General features: G+C 62.9%; 2 protein-coding genes across 6 annotated transcripts; one reads left to right on the top strand and one right to left on the bottom strand.

Moving 5' to 3' along the window:
* The first annotated feature begins 299 nt into the window (after positions 1 to 299).
* Positions 300 to 5,552, top strand: BIRC7 (baculoviral IAP repeat containing 7). 3 transcript variants are annotated; one of them, XM_032142030.2, is made up of 8 exons: positions 300 to 429; positions 594 to 1,365; positions 2,820 to 2,919; positions 3,313 to 3,394; positions 3,487 to 3,532; positions 4,073 to 4,144; positions 4,270 to 4,522; positions 5,172 to 5,552. In XM_032142030.2, exons 2-7 carry the CDS (start codon positions 1,017 to 1,019, stop codon positions 4,515 to 4,517), a joined length of 897 nt encoding a protein of 298 aa, XP_031997921.1. In that variant the 5' UTR covers positions 300 to 429; positions 594 to 1,016; the 3' UTR covers positions 4,518 to 4,522; positions 5,172 to 5,552. The 3 variants fall into 3 exon arrangements, with proteins under 3 accessions (XP_031997921.1, XP_031997923.1, XP_031997920.1); XM_032142032.2 differs by having other exon boundaries at positions 300 to 1,365; positions 4,324 to 4,522; XM_032142029.2 differs by having other exon boundaries at positions 300 to 1,365.
* Positions 5,553 to 5,674: 122 nt separating this feature from the next.
* Positions 5,675 to 19,829, bottom strand: NKAIN4 (sodium/potassium transporting ATPase interacting 4). 3 transcript variants are annotated; one of them, XM_058433196.1, is made up of 7 exons: positions 19,628 to 19,829; positions 15,000 to 15,137; positions 13,884 to 13,964; positions 12,716 to 12,913; positions 9,181 to 9,241; positions 7,459 to 7,531; positions 5,675 to 6,424 (listed from the first exon to the last, which is right to left on the bottom strand). In XM_058433196.1, the coding sequence occupies exons 1-7, from the start codon at positions 19,679 to 19,681 to the stop codon at positions 6,415 to 6,417; spliced, it is 615 nt and encodes a 204-aa protein (XP_058289179.1). In that variant the 5' UTR covers positions 19,682 to 19,829; the 3' UTR covers positions 5,675 to 6,414. The 3 variants fall into 3 exon arrangements, with proteins under 3 accessions (XP_058289179.1, XP_031997931.1, XP_031997934.1); XM_032142040.2 differs by having other exon boundaries at positions 5,676 to 6,424; positions 7,447 to 7,531; positions 19,628 to 19,826; XM_032142043.2 differs by lacking the exon at positions 7,459 to 7,531 and having other exon boundaries at positions 5,676 to 6,424; positions 19,628 to 19,826.
* Between the last annotated feature and the right edge of the window lie 631 nt (positions 19,830 to 20,460).

The following is a 20,460-nucleotide window of genomic DNA, read 5'->3' as shown; positions in this document are numbered from 1 at the left end:
CCGGCTTCTCTGGGGTTAAGTCCTCCTCCCTGTTCCCTCACTGTGGGGTTTGGCAGCATGGCACAGTGTGGAGCTTGGACCGGCAGTCAGGGTCACAGCAGACCTCAGGAACTCCGATTCCAGCGCCAGCACTGAGTACTCCTCTTTTGGGGACATCAGAGCCTCTCCCTTGGCTACCTGGGGAGGCTGGTATGGAGGGAGCTGGAGGGAGATAGGGGGAAGTGAGGGGAGGTGGGGGAAGGAGGGAAAGAGCGAGGAGGGGGAAGGGAAGGAGGAAGGGGAAGAAGGTGGAGGGGGAAGGCGGGGAGGGGGAGGTGAGGGCAGCTCAGGCCCTTCTTCCTGCTCTGATCTTCCTGGCCTGAGGACAAGAGCTGCTCCCAGACCTTCGGAGGCCCCCTGGGGCAGAGGGATACTTCAGAGAACAGCCGGGTGACCTGCCTCCCTGCCTCCCTGCCTCCCTGCCTCCCTGCTCTGCATGACGCAGCACTAGGCCCCTGTGAGGCCAGTCACCCCTGCAAGGTGGGGGGTCACGGCCCCTGCCTGGACGGGCGGCACAGCCCATATGTCCTTACTTGAGCCTTCTCTGCTTCCAGAGGCTGCCCTGGGCGCCTGACCCCGGAACCATCATCTCCAGCTCCCCAACCCGTCCCCCACGGCCTGGGGCAGGCACCAGCCTGGGGAGGGGTCTCCATGCTCAGTTCCTTCCTGTCTTGTTCAGAGAGACATGGCCTGACCACTTGCGGTCAGCGGGATCCGCAACCCTGCCAGGGGCCCCATGACACGCCCCCGCTGCACAGAGCATGTGACCCCAGAGGCCACCCTGGCCACTTCCAGAAAGCTGTGGGCCCTGGGATACTCCCCTCCCGGGGTGTCTGGTGGCAGGCCCGTGCCTATCCCTGCTGTCCCCGGGGTGGACCCGGGAGTCAGGAGCTCCAGCACGGCCAGCTGGGCATATTCTGAGATTGGCCATCAGCCCCATTTCTGCTGCAAAACTGGTCAGATCTGGTGTTGCCTCCATGGGGCCTAAAGACAGGGCCAAGTGCCTGCACCGTGGACCACAGCCGAGCCACTGGGCAGCCGGCGATGGCCCCACACAGCAGCACTGTGGACCCCGCTCTCTGGGCAGCCCTGTCCTAGGCCTGGACACCTGCAGAGCCTGGGACCGCGTGGATGGGCAGATCCTGGGCCAGCTGCGGCCCCTGGCAGAGGAGGAAGAGGAGGAGGGCGCCGGGGCCACCTTGTCCAGGGGGCCTGCCTTCCCCGGCATGGGCTCTGAGGAGTTGCGTCTGGCCTCTTTCTATGACTGGCCGCTGACCGCTGAGGTGCCACCCGAGCTGCTGGCTGCTGCTGGCTTCTTCCACACAGGTCAGTCCCGGGTGGGGGAGCCTTCCTGCCGTGGGCCTGGGCACGATTCTGGACCCTTCCAGCCCAGGGCTCTGCCTCCTCTGTAGCATCCATCCCCCAACAGGAAGGGCCTGGCCTGATGACGGAGCAGTGGTCCTGCAAGCCCCTTCAGTGCCCATGGGCTCGTGCCTGACACCCTCCCCCGGAGTCTCCGCTGGCTGAGTGTTTCAGACTGTGGGACATGAGGAGGGGCTGCCTCTGGCCACGGTCTGGGGGTCTCAGCTGTGGAGGCCACCAGCTTGGTGCACAAGTACCCTTTTGTGATAGAAGTGGGTGGGGCTGACATTGCCTGGGGCCCTCACCTTCCTTGCTGCTGTTCTGCACGGGGAGAGGAGATGTTTAAAGAACAGGATCAGGGTGACCAAGGCAGGCCGTGGTCAGCCAGAAGGTCCTGGACGCTCAGGCTGTGGGGAATTTCTCCAGGCCCCAACCTGCAGCTACTGTCTGGTCTTCCCCAACTGAATCAAGTCCCCGTAGTACCTATCCTAGTCTTGGCCTGGGCCTGCTCCTCAGCCCTACAGCTGCGGACCGTGTGGTCAGACCTGAGTTCAGGTCCCAGCTCTGCCACTTCCTGGCTGAAGGACAGGGCAGCAGGGCCCACCGAGGGCTTTACAAATACTGGCACAGCCATGGTCATTGTCAGCAGTGGGCTCTGGGGGGCACCATCCTGGTAAGGCTGGACCAACTTAAGACAGCTGGTGGCGGGGACAGTGGCTGGGACAGTGAGGAGCCGTGGTGTGAAGGGGCAGGCCCAGCTCACCCACCTCCCTGGAGGTCCAAGGCTCAGCAGGCCAAGGCCAGGCAAGAGGCATGGCAGGTACAGAGCCGGGGTCTTTGGGGCTGGTAGAGGTCCAGTGCCCGATGCAGCCCAAACCCGTGATGTCAGTGGTAGGTGACGTATCTCATGGATGCCGACGAGGGGATGGGGCCGCCAGGAGGTAGAGAGATGAGGGGTCCCCCACCCCCAAAGGGAGGTGTGCGTTCCTCAAACCAAGCCTGGCCCCAGACTGGCCTTCTAAGGCAGCCTGCCTTCTTCCTCTCACTGGGAATCCATCTTGGGGAAGCAGAGACCTGGGGAGGGGCCCTTCTGGCTCCTGAAGCCCTAGGGCTCTAGATGTGCCAAGCCCTGGGGGCCCCACTGCTCCCTCTGTGAACAATGCAAATGCCAGCTCAGTCCTTTCCTGAACATTCTCGCCCATCCTGGCCGGCACCCCAGTCACCCTTGTCCCATTTTCACCTTTGATGCTAATGAGGTGCAAGTGACATCCCCCACCAAGCCCCTTGCCCACCCCCTCCTCCTTCTTGTCACCTGGGAGCTCCCCTCCAGCTGAAGCTCTCATAGCCTTGGAAGGACACACCGGGGGCCCGGGAACTGGGTGGGGCCTGGCTGAGGCCAGCATCTCTCCGCACCCCAGGCCAGCAGGACAAGGTGAGGTGCTTCTTCTGCTGCGGGGGCCTGCAGAGCTGGAAGCGCGGGGACGACCCCTGGACGGAGCATGCCAAGTGGTTCCCCAGGTACTGGCCGCCCCCACAGGGCTCCGGGTCTGATCACGGGTTGGGGGTGGGCCCCAAACGGCTCTGTCGACCCAACACCAGGCCTGCTTTGCCTCCCTGGCCCCACAGGGCACTGGGGAGGCTTTTCTGTGGATGATGCTTCTGGCCGGCAGGTACCCACTTTTCCTGTGAGGGCCCTTTTTAGGAAGGGCTGCTGGGGGCAGAAATGCCTCTCACATGGGACTACCCTGAAGCCCCGTGGAGGCGTCTCCAAAGCAGCCCTCCTCGCCCAGGCCCACGGGCACTGCAGGGCAGCGGGAGGAGGGGGCCCAAAGCTGACCCCCGGGGATCCAAGGGCTTGAAGCAGACAGTGGGGGCCCTGAACGCCAACCTACATCTGTGGGGCATCTGCAGCTGTCAGTTCCTGCTCCGGTCAAAAGGAAGAGACTTTGTCCACAGTGTGCAGGAGACTTACTCGCAGCTGCTGGGCTCCTGGGTAAGCGCCACCTCTCCTCGGGGCTCCGGGCGGCAGTGGGGTCCTGCCCCTCCTATTTCCCCAAGGCATCAATGGTCTCTGGCTCCTTCCAGGACCCGTGGGAAGAACCGGAAGACGCAGCCCCTGTGGCCCCCTCTGGTGAGAACTGACACCACCCCCGCTGACTCCTTGTGCACCTGCAACCTGTGCTTGGCCAAGGCCACTGGGTGTCCCCACCCTCCCGGACAGCAGGGAGAGTGACGGGCACGTGACTGGATGTGAGGCTGCTGCCAGGGTTGGCTTCAGGGAGCTGTGCCATGAGAGGGGTGGGGGCGGGGCGGCAGGGGCCTCCCCCAGTGCTAGGCCCCATTCTGCTTCTCTCCCAGCTTATCCCTTGGGCACAGCCCATCGCCCCTCGCCATACCACCCCCAACAGTGCCCAGCACTGCAGCTACTGCCAGATGGGCTGGATGTGCAGAGGGCCTTGGACAAGGGACAGGCTCTCTGGTGACCCCTCCAGGAAGCCTCTGGATCCTGTTATGCTGTGGGAGGGGTGGGAAGAAGTGCCGGGAGCGGGGGTACTCCGCAGCCCCTCCACTCCCGGCCAGAACTGGACCCCACAGGCTGCGGACCTGTATCTGGGCCGGCCCAGCTTTCCCTTTGGGAGTTAGGCCTCAAGTCTATCCTAACTGTCCACAGTCCCTGCCTCTGGGGACCCTGAGCTGCCCACGCCCAGAAGAGAGGTCCAGTCTGAAAGCGCCCAGGAGCCAGGTGCAGGCCCGGGACCCCCTGGGGTGGGGGCTGGGGCAGGGGAGGGCTAGGTGACCCCGACCTTCCATGGCCCATAGAGGGTGGGGGCCAGGGCCTGGGGACATTTCGCAGGCCTGTCCTCCTAGGAGGAGTCAGTCCATCCCAGGCCCAGAGGGCGTGGTGGGTTCTTGAGCCCCCAGGAGCCAGGGATGTGGAGGAGCAGCTGCGGCGGCTGCAGGAGGAGAGGACGTGCAAGGTGTGCCTGGACCGCGCCGTGTCCATCGTCTTTGTACCGTGCGGCCACCTGGTCTGTGCTGAGTGTGCCCCCAGCCTGCAGCTGTGCCCCATCTGCAGAGCCCCCGTCCGGAGCCGCGTGCGCACCTTCCTGTCCTAGGCCAGGTGAGCGCCCCAGCACCACACGCAGCCAGCCCTCCTGCGGAGGTGGCCCTAAGCCGGCCGTGCCCGGCCCTCCTGAACCCATGCAGGCCCTTCCCGGGTGGCAGCATCAGCCTGTCTTTACCGCGCCCGCAGGTCCCACTGATCGCGCCCGTCAATCTTACTGCCTCCCTTGGCGCTTAGGTTGGGGCCTGGTCCTTCTCAGCACCGCGCCCTGGCGGCCACCACAGCTCTGCCTGCCTGCATTAACTAACGCCTGCCGGCTCCTCTCGGCCTTGATTTTCCTCAGTGGTCAAGGAAAGCCGGCTTTGGAGGCGTTTGGGGAAACAGGGTGGGCCGGGTTGGGCTTACACAAGCGAGACACCGGCCTGGCCTCTACGCAGGGCCAAGGCATGGTGGGAACACCTGCATGGGAAGGGCGTGTGTGAACCTGTTCTTAGAGAAGTGGGTGGGATGCCCCATGCTGGCCGTGGGACAGGTGCTGTGACCGCCTCGGGGCTCCCCAGGGCCTCTGTAGTTACCCCCAGGATGTGTCTGAAGATCTTCTGGCGGGGGACAAAGTGGTCGGGCAGGGAACTCTGGGATCTGAGGCTCCTGGCTAGGTGGGCCCCGTCGGTTGCCATTGACTCACCCACCCCTCCTCTCCCTCTAGGTGCCCTGGCCGGCCAGGTGGGCTGCGGAGTGGGCTCCCTGCCCCTCTCTGCCTGTTCTGGACTGTGTTCTGGGCCTGCTGAGGATGGCAGAGCTGGTGTCCATCCAGCACTGACCAGCCCTGATTCCCCGACCACCGCCCAGGGTGGAGAAGGAAGCCCCTGCTTGGCATGGGGGATGGCTTTACTGTAGCTGTTTGGATGCTTCTGAATAGAAATAAAGTGGGTTTTCCCTGGATGTACCCGGCAGCCTGTTCCAGACCATGAGCTGCCTCCCCACCCACCCAACCCGACACAGGTCACCACCTCTCCAGGCCAGCAGGGCAGCACCTGCCCAGGTGCAGCTGGCTCCAGGCTGCTCCCCAAACTTCCCCCACTCCCGTGGACTCCCCCTTCCGGGCCCCTTGCCTCCCCCTCGCGCTTATCCTCCAGTATTTTAAGGACTGTTGGAACGGGCAGGCCTCAGGCCCCACCTGAGATTGTACCCCTGACTGTCCCCCAAGCTCGGCATCTTCCGGAGAGTGGGCGAGGGCCATGTTCCTGTTTATTTACCAACTTGATGATACCTGGGGGAGCCTTTGGGACTGTTTGCCCAAGACCCCTCTTTACAAGAGTACCGCCTGCTCGTCACCACCACGTGCCCTGCCCTGTGCCTTGGGGCCTGGCTCTGCCGTTCCTGGTCAAGCCCAGCCCCCACCCCAGGGCTCCATCAGCCTCAGCTCCTGGGTGGAGTGGGGATTCTTCTGGCACGAGTTTGGGGTTGGGCACCCTCCATGTTCAACTGGGGCCCTCACCACTTGAGGGGTCTCGGGGCTCACATTGACTTCCTGGGGAGGCTGCGCCGTTCCCGCGTCGCTGCATCCTAGTAGCGGTGCTTGCAGCCTGAGGGTCCAGCAGCCCCAGGTGGGCACCTGAGGGAGGGGCGCCTCGATGAGATGACGGCCTGGGGGCAGAGCTGTGACCCCCATGTTGCCGGAGGAGGTGGGCATGTGGGGCTCTGCCTTTTATATGTTTTCTTTTTTTTTAAGAGAAAGGAAATTACAAACTCTCTTGATGCTGCAGCCAGCTGTGGCACTGCCCTGCCACCCTGGCTGGTGTCCAGCACTTAGAACCCAGGGCAGGTGCTGCTGGCCACCTGGGGGGTGCTGGTTGGGGGTACGTCCCAAGGCCTGGCAGCTCCTGTCATTGTCACTGGTCGGTCACTGAGGCTGGAGGCCGCAGGAGCAGGATCAGCTGTTTCCTCACTTACGCAGGCCTGTGGGGACAAGGTCAGAGAGCAGCTGGGGGAACAGGGCTGGGGCGGCCACTGGGGGCTGCCACCCCCTCCCCCTGGAGAACCTGAAATGGAACAAAGTCCAAGCAGTGGAAGGCTTCAGGCCTTTGGCAGAAAGGAGGTGGGTGGGGCTGAGGCCCTGGAAGGCCCCCACTGCCTCTCCCTGTGCCGGCAGGTCTTGTGCCTGTTTGCTGACATCTCAGTGGGATCTGGGCTGTGGGGCTGGGGGTGGGGTGGAGGCTCACCCAGGGGTGTGCCTGGGTCCCTGGCTCAGGGCCTGCATTTGACCCCACCCCTGCCCAGGTCTTTACTCCCTCGTTCTCTGACATGGGAGCTGGGCTCCTGCAACCTTGAACGGCGCCTGCCATGACAGCCCTCATTTTTAGGAGAGAAGGGCCGGGGGCTACCCAGGGGCATGCCATCAGGTGTCTCTGGGGGCCTGGGCAGCCCAGGGGCGGTGCAGCCACCTATTCTGAGCCCCAAACTAGGATTGTGTACAGGGCAGGCTGTGTGGCAAAAGCTATTTCAGAGGAGGCCAGCTGGGAGCCCCGGCACCCCACCCCAAGGTCTGGGGTTTGCAGAGTTGTGGACACTGCCTTTCAAGAAACAAGCCTGGTTCTGCCAGACAGGAAACCAGGGCCCCAGCTCCTGCCATGGAGAGAGCCCTGCAGCACCCCCATGCCGCCTGCTGGGAAGTGGCTCTTCAGGACACCCTCACGGCCCCTGACTCAGAGCCGACTCCTGGACCCAACCCCCTCCCACAGGCTCCATCTCTGCTGGGCTCTGAGCTTCTGGGCTGGGACTGGGTCCCAGGTCTCTGCAGCCCCAGTACCACCCCAGAGCCTGGCACGAAGCAGATGTTAGAAAAGTGAGGGTGGATGGATGGATGGATGGCAGAACGGACAGGCAGGTGCCTGGTGAGGCCCCCAAGGAAGGCAGCCTCTCGCTGTGAGCGCCAGATTGGCCAGGCTGGCCGCAGAGCAGGTTCTGCCGGCCATACTTACAAGTACACCTACTTGGACAAGAGGCTGGATGGCTTTTCATTGACATGGTAGAGAGGAAATGGATCAAATCCACCAATGAAATCAACTGAAAGAAATCAAGACCCAAATAAAACAAAACCCACAAAATGGAAAAGATGTCAGAGTGGAAAACAAGCCCAACCAGAGAACGAAGCCCAAGGGGTCCCTGGGGGCACAGACGGTGCCCAAAGCCCTGACGTGACAGCAGAGGGGACATGGCCTGGGGGGACGGTGGGGGTAGGACAGCCTGGGTCCTCTGGCCCATGCGGGGATGGCCTGGGGGGACGGCGGGGGTAGGACGGCCCGGGTCCTCAGCCTGTGCCGGGGCTGCACCGTGTTCCGCCCACTCTCCCGCCACCCTCCGTCACATTCAGACACGATGGCTCCCTTGACACTGTGTCTGCACAGCCAGCAGATGGCAGGGGCTTGCTGGGCAAAGTCGATGCATTTTGAACCCCAGGTTCAAGTGGGGTTCCCATCTTAAAATGTTTGAATGGAACCAGCGTGAGGAAGCCGTTTGCCTCCTCCCAGGAAGCTGGCTGAGCTCTGAGTGACGGTTTAGGATCAGCAGCAGAGTGGCTGAGGGATGCTGGGCGCTGGGGGCCAAGGCTCTGAGGGCGTCCTTCACCTCTGGAATCAGGCCTGGTCTGAGGGTAGAGTGCCCTTTGACACGTGGACTGCTGACCCCATGGCCCCTGGAGTCCTGGGGACAGATGGCTCTGAACTGGATTCTGACCCCAGGGATAGTTCTGTCCATAGGAACCGTGGGACCCCTGGGCGCACCCAGATGCTGCTTAGCGTCTGCCCTTCCACTCGGCTCTATCCTTCTCCACAGGGTCTTCCTGTGAGACCACATCTGGATGAGGGGCCCAGCGAGGGCACCTGAGTGGACCACTCGTATAGCAAATCACAGGAAAGCTGACGGGGGCTGGCGAGCAGAGGGAAAATGAAAACCCTGCCTAGATGGGTCCAGGCTGCCACCGAGGGCCTGATGTGAGCGTCCCGGCCAGCGGGGCCTGTTTCTGAGCTGCCTAGATGGGTGCAGGCTGCTACCGAGGGCCTGATGTGAGCGTCCTGGCCAGCGGGTCCGGGTTCTGAGCTGTCTAGATGGGGTCCAGGCTGCTACCGAGGGCCTGATGTGAGCGTCCCGGCCAGTGGGGCCTGGTTCTGAGCTGTCTAGATGGGGTCCAGGCTGCTACCGAGGGCCTGATGTGAACATCCCGGCCAGTGGGGCCTGGGGGTCCAGGCTGCCACCGAGGGCCTGATGTGAGCATCCTGGCCAGCGGGTCCCGGTTCTGAGCTGTCTAGATGGGGTCCAGGCTGCTACCGAGGGCCTGATGTGAGCATCCTGGCCAGCGGGGCCCGGTTCTGATCTGCCTGGAGGCTGCAGCGGCCTGGACCTCAGCAGTCTGAGCTCAGACCTTCTACCTGTGGCCACTCTGGGGATCATGAGGGCAGGCCCAGCCCGAAGCACAGGAGCCCTTGGACCTGGGGGGCAGCTGACCCCTGGAGTCCCCAGGCCAGGACCTCTGCTCATCTCTTCCCTGGTGTGTGGCAAGTCCTTGCTCAGGCCTACAGCCATGAGCAAGGCCCTGCTGGACGTGGGGTCCCTCCCAAGGGGGGAGGTCTCTCGCCTTGCCCCAGACAGGACAGACTCAGAGCTGCCACCTCTGTAGGCGTCTCCCGCCCCGCTGCCTGCGGAGGCCCCATACTCACAGCTGTCCTCTTCCTCTGTAAACACGCTGACCACATAGCAGCCACAGACAAAGCCCAGAAGCTGAAAGACACCACAGGCGGGGGCATGAGTGTGGCCAGGAGAGCCTGCGGGGTGTCACTGTGGCGACGTGGGCAGGGGCACCCGACCACCAAGGCCCTGCCCCTCCTGGACCTCAGGTTCCTCCTCTGTAACATGGAGTAGGAGAGCTGACCCGTGGGCATCCTCAGCTCTCAAGTTCCGGACGCACCCCTGCCTTCCACCCCCCCCACTCAACTGGGTAGGGGCAGGTGGGTGAGGATAATGGATATTGGGTGGGGCAGATGACCAGGTCAGCCTGAGTGGCCGCAGGGAGCGGGGTGAGGACACAGAAGCCCAGGCTGGATGAACCCCAGGCCAGCACAGTCCCAGCCCAGAGTCCCCTCAGGCCTCCTGCCTTTGGCCCCAGCCCACCCCAGCCAGTAGCCACCAGGGGTTCCTCCTCCTCTGTGGAGCAAGCCATCTGGGATTCTGGTTTTCAGCCCGGCAAAGTGCAGGAGAGACAGGCTGAGGACTCGGGGTCCAGCAGGCAACTCCGGGCAGAGTTGGGGGCTGGCTGCTGCCTGTGGGGCAGGGGTCAGGCAGGGAGAGGGGAGGGACTGGGAGTCCAGGGCAGAGGGCAGGCCACTGCAAAGCCGCAGACACCTGCATCCAGGGCCACTGAGGGAAAAAGGGCTCTGGCAAAGGGGGGACAGTGCTGCCGCAGCCAGAAACACCAACGGCGTGAGCGAGGGCCTGGCCAGGGGCACTCCAGGCCACAGACACCGAGGGAGGCGGCAGTGGGTCTGTGACTGGAGGGGCCCCAGAACGAAGCAGGAAACCTTCCTGGCTGCACCTCAGGCCAACCGCTGAGCAGCCGCGTGACCTCAAACATTCACTTCATCTTCTGGTCTCGGTTTCTTCCTCCATAGCCCTGGCCCAACAGCCCCCCGTGAAGGCCACCGTGCCCAGGAGAGGAGACAGGACATGCAGGCCAGGCCCCAGGGCTGGACATGCCTGGGCTCCGTCCCCCCGATCCCCCACCTCATCTGGTACAGGCAAGTTGGCAGTTGCTTTCCTGGAAATCCAGCTCCTTTCTAGGGGTCAGTCAGGGGCCAGGAGACCTCTCTTACCACCAGGCAGGCAGACCTATCTCCTTGATATTGAGACAAACTCAAGAAGCTGTCCCAAATGGCCATTTCTGGTTCCATGCCATGGCCAGGGTGGGAGCAGGGGTGAGGGTGGGCAACCTCCATGGCTCGTCCCCCCCTCACCCCAAAGGAGCCCAAGACTCCCCCATCCTGGAGCTGGTCGTGGTGCTGAACAGGCAGCCGAGCTTGGGGAGCCATTGGAAGGTGCCCCTTCCAGCCAGTGCCCTCCCCGCCTAGGGACCTGCAGGCCGCCTCTGTCCCACACCCCCGTGCTCCCCACCCTACACACCACCGCCTCCTGCCCATTCTCCTGGCTCCAGCCCCAGGTCCACCCCCAAGCTCTCCCCTCTCCCTGCTACATGGAGGCCTGGGATCTGCAGGCCCCACGCCTCACCCCCCAGAGCCTGGCATTGTCAGACGACTCTCTTGCCACCACCGTTTCCCTCCCCCCCTCCCCAGCACAGCTCGGCAGAGGCCAACCAAGCCGCCAGCCTCTCCCAGACCCTCCAAAGCAAACAGCAGAGCCGAGCTCCTAGCGAGGACTAGCTGGCTGGAATTTAGAAACCACATCCTATCAAAGAAATTCCCACCTCTGGGAGTCAGGATAAAAGCCAACAGGAGGCCCCATCTCCGCAACCATGCAGAACACCCACTCCTCCAGCCTCGGCTCCCACAGCCCGCCAGCCCCCTCCGAGAGAATCTTCATTCATTCCCCTCTAGCTTCCTTTTTTTTTTTTTTTTTTTGAGATGGAGTCTCGCTCTGTCTCCCAGGCTGGAGTGCAGTGGCGCAATCTCGGCTCACTGCAAGCTCCGCCTCCCGGGTTCACGCCATTCTCCTGCCTCAGCCTCCCGAGGAGCTGGGACTACAGGCGCCGCCACCACGCCCAGAGAATTTTTTGTATTTTTAGTAGAGACGGGGTTTCACCGTGTTAGCCAGGATGGTCTCGATCTCCTGACCTCGTGATCCGCCTGCCTCGGCCTCCCAAAGTGCTGGGATTACAGGCGTGAGCTACTGCGCCCGGCCGAGCTTCCTTTCTGTTGCCTTCTCACAAAGCCTAATCTCGGGAGCTTTGATGTGCACACTTGGGAAATCGGCTCTTTCTCCTCCAGTGGCAGGCACCTGCATTCCACGCATTTTGGGGGCAATTGGGGCCCCCTCTGTGCCTTGCTGAGTGGCTTTGGTGGGAGAAACAAGCCCCGACCGGAGCTGGCAGGTGCGTCTGTGGCGCCTTGCTATGGGGCAGCACCTTCCTGGCCTGATTTCCCGCAGGAGCAGAGCAGAGCCCAGGAAGGAGTCCGGGGAGCTCACGAGGTCACCCGCACCGTGACGTGTCAGGCCATGGGGTCCTTAGATTTGGAATGCAGCTTCCACCGCCAGCTGCTGGCCATGGAGCCTCGCTCCTAGAAGCCCCATGTCCACCTGGTGTGTTGCGTCGACGCCACCGTCTGCACCAGGGAAAGTCAGGGAGCCTCGAGATGGGTCAGAAGTTCCTCCAGAGACGGCACCAGCCATGCTGCAGTCACATCGGCCCTGCCCCAGGAGCTCCTGAGGCGAAACGCTGACCAAGCACCCTCCACACACCCACCTCAGCTTTTGCCTCCTTCTGAGCACTTCGAGGAAGGCACTGGCACATCTGCATTTTACAGAAGCGGGAGCTGAGGCACAGGGAGGTTGTTAGGCTCACAGAGGCGGCACAGCGGGGAAGTGGCCGTGTGGCCAGATCAGGAGCAGCATCGTAGCCCCTGTTCTCGACCAACCCGTGCAGGGCGGGAGAGGACGGCAGAGTCCCGTTCCTGCACAAGCAACAGCTGCTCCTCAGGGCCACCCGGGGCCACAGAATCCCTGTCCGGTCAGACCTGGGTCACGTGGTGCCAGCCTTGCCAGGTGCACACTCCAGGTTCCCGACAAGGCTGAGGGACTTCTTGCCAGCCAAGCCCCAGGCTCTGTCCACTTCCCGTGACTGGCATGGGCTCGGGGCAGCCGAGGGAACAGGCGGGACACACGTGGATGGGTTTGTCAGGAAGATGCATTCCCCTCCTCCTTGGGGCCATCAAAGCCAGAGGCGGGGTGTCTCGGCCTGATCTGGGTCCTTCCCACTCCCCACAGCAAACACCATGCTCAACTTGAGAAATGGCCTGGGTTGGCCCCGCCTGGGGGAGGTGGTTTGCAGAGGAGGCACTGAGGTGCCAGCCACATGGGACCCACCCGTGACACCTTAACCTCTCCGGCAAGGGTGGGGGATGAGGAAGGCAGAGACAGGCCTGAGGCCTGGTCAGCTGGCCCCGCCCCAGGGAGATGAGCTCCCAGCTCCGTGTCCCCTCCCCCATCAACCCATCCCTACCCCAGGGTCCCCTTCCCCACGCTCACCGCGATCAGGATCTGCAGGCCGCTGTGTAGGGCCTCCACATAGCTGGGCTCCAGGGCACAGCCAGCACGTGACACCAGGGCTCGGCCATGGGGGGTCCTGAGGCCCACTGCCGGCACCTCCTCGTGCAGACAGCCCGGCCAGTGCTCACGCCACCAGGAGCGATGCCGGGAGAGGCTGAAGGTCAGTAGCTCGCTGTCCTAGGGGAGAGGTGCGGGAGCAGGGCTGGTTAGCACCAGGAGGTGGGCGGCCTCACCCACTGCAGCCTGCCGGGACAACACCACAGAGAGGCAAGAGGAGGTCCTGTCCTCCCACCTCCTCTGTCCTCCCACTGCACTCTGCCCCCGGGGCTCCAGCCATGGTGGGGAAAGGAATACCAACGCCCTCCCAGCCGCTCCTGTGCCTGCCCTCAAGCCACACACCTCCTCCTCTAGGAAGGCCTCCCTGCCCAGACCCCAGAACTCGCTCTCAGGGGCACTGGGCCCCTTCCTCATGTCTCTGGCCAAAGCTCCATGTGACGTGTGTCTGCCTCAGGACAGTCTCCCCAGCTGCAGCCCCAGGTATGGTTCCAGGAAGCGGAGGCCCGTCTGCCTGGCTGGGCACCTGCCCTAGTGCCCACCTGTGCCGCACCGGCCAGAACAGAGAGCCCCCCGGGGAGACCAAAATCCACCCACCCCGGCTTTAGGACCAACCTCTGAGCTGCAAGCAAAGTGCCTGAAACAGGCTCAGTCAGGGTCGGCTCAGCGATGACCCCCAGCCCTGTTTCCCCTGGTTGCCTGCATTACAGGAGGCACGAGGCTTTACCAGCCTGGAGGGTTGGTCCGGCTGGGGCAAAGGACCCCACGTGGCCCCAGGATGGTGGTGTCCATTCACCTGCACATCTCTGCCAGGATTTGTCCCTGCTCTGAGGCCCCTCTTCCCCAGCTGGAGCCCCCTCAGCTGCCAATACTTACAGACGCCTTTCTTTCACCAATCAAATAACTGGTCTTTCCCCAAACCTTTACTGAATTACCAACTACAGACCAGGGATGTTCTGGGTGCTGGGGACAGAGCCATGCACAGACTGAACCCCTGCCTCAGACGACAGATGAAGAGCAAACACGGGGTGTTACCAGGGGCCTGGCCGGGAGCCAGGGAAGGACCTCGCATTGCCTCCCGGTCTGTACTCACCTGTAAGAGGCCACCGACTTCCAGGTAGAAGCAGATGATGAAGATGTTCCAGGTGACCCAGACCGTTGCCCACACCGTGTACTAGGGAGAGGAGAGGATGGGGCGGCAGCTGAATGCAGCTCCTGGGCACACCTGTTTGCACCCAGCCCCCGGGGGAAGGGGTCCCGTGATTGCATAGGAGGGGTGGCCCCTGCTCCTGAGTCTGGCGGCCCCCAGATGCACAGCATGGAGAAAGGGGTCCCCCAAGCCCACCCTGGGACATGTCTCAGAGCTTTCCCACGTGGGCGCCCCAGGAATAAGGCGGTGGGACAGCCAGCTCGAGGGAGCCCCAGCGCAGGTCGGCGTACGGACAGTGTCCCCGGCTGAGCTGCCACGGCCTGTCCTCACCTCACCAGGCAGGCATTGCATGCGGACAGCACAGGCCTCCACTGCAGAGCACCCCCAAAACCACCCCCAAGAGAGCACCCCAAAGAGCTGCCAGAAGCTTTTGTAAATGAAGTTTTGCGGACACAGCCACACCCATTTGTGTACACACAGCTCAGCTGCTTTTGCGCTGGGACTGCGCGGGCCACAGCACCTAAAGTATTTACCATCTGCCCTTTACAGGAAAAGTTGGCTGCAAACCACTGGTCTGGACCGATTATTTGGTTCTGCACCGAATGAAAATGCTGACTAAGCAGAGACATTTTTCTGAACATTCTTTCAGCTTCTCCAGAGGATACAGTAAGGACAGTATGGCCGGGGGTCTGCTGGGTTCCAGGCCCCACCCTGGGCTTGCTGCAGTGATTCTGTGCCTGTTTTCCTATCTGTAAAACAGGGATCATGGCAGCACCTAGATCCCTGGCTACTGAGGGGATGAATTCATGAAGGCGTTCGGTGCCTGGGGCTCCCCAATATATGCAGCTTCTCCTTCAAGCAGCCTGAGAAAAGCCCCTCCGTCCGAACCAGAATTCTAGATGTCCAGGCAGCAAACAGGTCTGAACCCAGGGGTCTGGGTTGGCATTTGTGGGGTGTTCAATGGTGTCCAGGAAAATATGCCAGGATGGTGCCACGGGAGCTGCCATCCTGGTCACCCCAACCCACCTGCCCATAAAGGGGGCCGGGCCCAGGACTCACCACCATGACGTAGCGTGGCCGGTATTGGATGGTGCCGAAGAGTCCCAGGATGACGACGATGATGTGGACGAAGTTGGCCAGGATGGGCGCCCACTGGTAGCCCAGGAAGTCAAACACCTGCCTCTCCAGGGCGGTGACCTAGGAGCAGGGCGGGCGCCATGAAGTGTGGACCTGAGGGAGGCCCCAGGCCTGCCAGCCAGGTACTGGGCCAAGGTGACAGGATCTCAGCAGGGACTTCCTCCCCACACCCGCCCACCACACCTTTGTTTGACGAAGGATGCCAGGGCTCTAACTCCTGCTCCATGACCACCACCGAGCAGGCACTGAGCATCTACTGTGTGCTTGGCTCTTCCAAGAAAAATCCCCAAATGAGCCTGACAGGCCCTCGTGTGTCCCCACGCGTCACCGTCTGTCCCTGCGTGAGCGTTCCTCCCTTGAGTAGGCCCCATCCCCTCTGTCCCCAGTTTCCTCATCTGGAGAATGGGAACACCGGGGGCTGCTCTAAATCACGAATTGTAGGGCCAGGTGGCAGACACACAGATGGCCCAGAAAGCGCCACTCGGGGGGGTCAGATGGCCAGGAGGGACCGACGCGGATTCACAAGGGTACTGGATGCCGAGGCCCCAGCCTGCTGCCTGCATCTCTGCCTTGGGGACAGTGCTGGTGAGGCTGCTCTCTGGCAGGCAGGCAGTCTCCCCTCCACTTCAGGACATTACAGGACTCTGTTGAACTGGCCCTCCACACGAGGCCGAGAGAGAACCAACGAAGGGGGAGGGAAAGGTGCCTGAGGAATATAAAGTTGGTATTTTATATTTAGGAGACCAAGAAAACCTGAGCAAAGCCATGACCAGGCCACTAACCGCAGGGACTGGCGCACTCGGCCCCACCCGTCACCAGCTCCTTCCCACGTGCTGGTGAAGCACAACCCAGAGAAGAGAAGATGCTGCGGAACCCACCCCATCCCCCACCCCAGCCACTCCATCCCCCACCCCCCACCCCAGCCACTCCATCCCCCACCCCCCACCCCAGCCACTCCATCCCCCATCCCAGCCACTCTATCCCCCATCCCCCACCCCAGCCACTCCATCCCCCATCCCCCAGCCACTCCATCCCCCATCCCCCACCCCAGCTGCCCCATCCCCCCCATCCACCCTACCCCCACCCCAACTGCCCTATCCTCCACCCCAGCCACTCCATCCCCCATCCCCCATTCCAGCCAAAAGACAGCTGGGCCTGGGGGACCACTACCACCAAGGCGCAGAGACCGGTAGTGGCCCCGAATGCCGGGATGTGCTGATATTTATTGGATACAAGACAAATGGGCAGGGTAAGGAGTGTGAGCCATCTCCAATGATAGGTAAGGTCACGTGGGTCACATGTCCACTGGACAGGGGCCCTTGCCTGCCTGGCAGCTGAGGCAGAGAGAGAGGGAGAGAGAGAGACAGCTTACACCGTTATTTCTGCTTATCAGAGACTTTCAGTACTTTCACTAATTTGCTGCTGTTATCTAAAAGGCAGAGCCAGGTGCACAGGATGGAACATGAAGGTGAACTAGGAGCGTGACCACTGAAGCACAGCATCACAGGGAGACGGTTAGGCCTCCAGATAACTGCGGGCGACCCTGACTGATGTCAGACCCTCCACAAGAGGTGGAGGAGTAGAGTCTTCTCTAAACTCCCCCGGGGAAAGGGAGACTCCCTTTCCCGATTTGCTAAGTAGTGGGTGTTTTTCCTTGACACTGACGCTTCTGCTAGACCACCGTCCGCTTGGCAACGGGCATCTTCCCAGATGCTGGCGTTACCGCTAGACCAAGGAGCCCTCTGGTGGCCCTGTCAGGGCATAACAGACGGCTCACACTCTCGTCTTCTGGTCACTTACTGTATCCCTTCAGCTCCTATCTCTGTATGGCCTGGTTTTTCCTAGGTTGTGATTATAGAGCAAGGATTATTATAATATTGGAACAAAGAGTAATTGCTACAAACTAAAGATTAACAGTATTCATATATAATCATATCTATGATCTATATCTAGTATAACTATTGTTGTATTATATATTTTATTATACTGGAACAGCTTGTGCCCTCAGTCTCTTGCCTTGGCACCTGGGTGGCTTGCTGCCCATAAAACTCTTAGTCCCAGGCCTCCCCATCCTGCCCAGAGGACACTAACCTATGAGGAGGGATGTCTGCCCTGCCGGAGCCCCGGGGGGGAGGTAAGCGAGACCCCAAGGGGGGCAGTTCTTGCCCTGGCCCACTTCGCCTACGCCAGGCACAGTCCTGTGAGGTCTGGGCTGGCGGCTGGGGCAAGCTGCACATCTCGGCTAAGGGGTCTCCGCCTGAGGAGCAGCCTCAGGTCTGCCTCCAGAATGGAGACCCTGCGGCACAGAGGGGCAGGGGGCGTCTTTTTCATCTCGAAGCCAAGGCTCCCAGAGGCTCAGGGCTCCATGACATGTGGCCACATGCGTGAGCAGTGAGTCTCATGCCACCATGGAAGCAGGTGACCCTGGTGGCCCTGCCAGGACCCAGCCCCAAACCCCTTCCTGGGCCTTTGGCTCCCGGGTCTCCTCAATGCAGCAGGGCACAGCCTGGGAATAGGACGCGGCACAGCCCCGCTCAGAGCCAGCAAAGTTCACACTGTTCTTTGGGGAGAAAGGCTCCCAGAAGAGACGCCTGGGCCCTTTGTCCTGTAGCTTGGTAACACAAAATTCTCACATTTGTCAAAAAAAAAAAAAAGGGCTACCCAACCCCCGCTTCCTCCCGGCCCCCCACCCACATGCAGTGACTAGAGCTGCGGTCAAGGACTCTTCTTCCCCAAGGCAGAGGAGGCACAGTGGGGTGCCAGATTGCCTTTGACAGCTCCCTGCTGCGGTTCAGCAGCGACCCTAGAGGCTGGCCCTGAGAGGACACGGCTCTGCCCGGTCCCTGGACAGTCCCCAGGTCTGCTGGGGAAGCCCTGTGGGCCTCAAGCCAGGATGACTCTTTCCCTCTTGGCTGCAACCAAATTTCCAAGGGCCTGCATGTGCCCCCATCTGTCTACTGTCCACCTCAGAGGTGAAACGGGAGCACGACCCCACCTGTCCCTCTGTGACCCGAGGTCACATCTGACCAGCACAGTCGTGCCTCACCCTGCACCTGAGACTGAAGCACCCATTTCTCCTGCCCAAACCCCAGCACCATCAACCCCAGCACATCCTCACACCACCTTCAACAGATGGAAACCAATGTCACCAGTGTCCCCCAAAGCAGCCTCGCTTCCTGACGCCCACGCACCACCAGCTGCCACTGGCCGTGCTCCAAACTGGGGTACCGTCCAGGCTGGTGCCTGTCCTTCATGAGGTCATCCGACAGGTATTCGAGTCTTCGAGTGGACCACCCTTGCCCTCCCCATTCCTGCTTCCAGCCCCTCCCCACCCGTCTCCTAAGGGACTCCTGCCACTGAGGAGCCACTCACTGAAAGATACCAACTGTCCCAAGGCCTGGGATGGTCCTTGGGCCCCCCAGCCTGTTGCAAGGCCTCAGGTTATCTCCGCAGCCCCAGCGAGCTTCCCAGGAAAGCTCCGGAAGCTCCTTCCTTCCAGGAGGAAGGACACGATGCCTCCGCCGTCCCCAGGTCCGCCCGCAAGCCTGTGCCCCTAAGTCGAGGACAGGACACCCAAGCTGCTCAGCCACGGACTCCGAGGGTTTTGCTGCTCAAAACTCTGAAACAGCCCTTTCTGGCCCTTCCAGCATCAGGAAGAGGAGGGGGGCGCGCGGTCCAGCTGCGCTCCGCAGCCCACAAAGCATCATTTCCTTTTTAAGAGGGGAGACCCAGGGCCAATTAGCATCGAAGCAAAGCAGCTTCCCCAGCCCGGACTGGCGAGGCCTTTGTTTAGCCCCCTCCCCCGAGGGCAGCGGGCTCCGGGAAAGAATCTGCCTCCCAGGCGTCCCGGGGAGCTCCGGACTCCGGGGCAGAAAGGAAACTTGGCCGAGGGAGCCCCGGCCAATCCCGACACAGAAGACGCTCGCGCTGCGCCCCGGGCATCGGCTCCAGCCCCTTCTCGCCTCCGCAGCGCTCCACGCCGGGCGGAATCGGGGCGGCGGGGGCGGGTGGGGCCGCTTTGCTCGCGGGTGGGCAGGACGCTCTCACCCCCCGTCCCCTACACTCGCAAACTCGCAGGCACAGCCTCCGTCATCGCCCCACCCGGATCTCAGAATCGGAACTTGGCCGCTCACTCGGCGCCCGGGGCCGGCTGCGGGAAACGCTCGCACAGACAGAGACACGCGCGCACCCGGGGCCGCACCCGGGGCCGCACACGCCTCCCCAGGCGATGAGGTCCAGGCGGCCCCGCCAGAAGGCTTCCGTCCCGCCCGCCCATCCAGCCGCTCCCCGGCACCAGTCCCCGCCGCTCCGGACCCGCGGCCGCCCCCCGCGCACGCACACCGGGGACGGGACCGGGCGCCGCGACTCCCCACGCCCCGCAGGCGACACCACCTTCTGCCGCAGCAGCCCAGGATCCGAGGCATCCCCCTCGGAGCTGGCGCGGGACCCAGCGAACGGGCCCCGGGGCGGAAGGACGCGCCGGGACCCCGCAGCCGCCGTGGGTCGGGCCCCTGGGGCTCCAGGAGGCTCGCGGAGGGGTCGCCACTCACCAGCTGAAAAGCGCAGAGGGCGATGAGCGCGCAGCGGCCGGAGCAGGAGCCCATGGTGGCCGCCTATACAGGAGGCCTCCGGGTGCCCAGCGCTCGGCCCCCGCCCCCGCTCCGCCCACTCCCCCCGCGCTGCAGCCTCGGCCCCGCCCCCTCAGCCTCCCGCTCCCCCCTCCTCCCCGCAACCCCCGGCCCAGCCCCACCGCCGGGTGACAGCTGCGCCGCGTCTCCACTCCCACCCCCGCCTGCAGCCCCTGGGGGCTTCGCGCCGGCCGGAGAGGGGGACCCTTCTTAAAGGGGCGATGGCGCGGTTTCTCGGGTAGCGAGGGGCGGCGCCGTGGCCCCAGGACAGACCTGCAGCTGAGGGGAGCCCGCCCCGGACGCGGCAGGGATGACCGGCGTCCGCCCCCTCCTCCAGGATGGCCTGCCCGGCACCTGCTCCCGCTCTGCGCCCCCCGGTGTGAGATCCCCAACAACCATCCCCGTGGGGTGTCTGAGCGACCCGCATCCCGGAGGCGTTTTCTCTGAAAGTCTCAGAGATTCCTTGGCTTAGAGAAGTCCTGGACCCAGGTCCAGAGCTCAGAGATCCCCTCCACGGGCGGGCCGAGGACTCAGGAGGTGGGAGTGAGCCGGGCTCGGTCACCTCCCACAGTGGGCTCCTCTGCTGGAAGGCTGAGACCTGAAGGCCAGGTCTGCTCCAACTGCCTGGACCGGCCTCCTGCCTGCGCGAGAGGGGCCTAGGGAGCCTCGGGTTGGGACAGCCTGAGGCCCTGTGCACGGTGGAGGCAGGACCCAGCTGTCAAGGGCAGATCCTGGGGTCTGGATGGGGCTGAGCC

The sequence above is a fragment of the Hylobates moloch genome, unplaced genomic scaffold (genome assembly GCF_009828535.3).
Source record: "Hylobates moloch isolate HMO894 unplaced genomic scaffold, HMol_V3 SCAFFOLD_21, whole genome shotgun sequence".
Lineage (NCBI taxonomy): Eukaryota > Metazoa > Chordata > Mammalia > Primates > Hylobatidae > Hylobates > Hylobates moloch.
The sequence above is the reverse complement of the archived record's forward strand: the minus strand, read 5'-3'. Positions and strand labels throughout refer to the sequence as shown.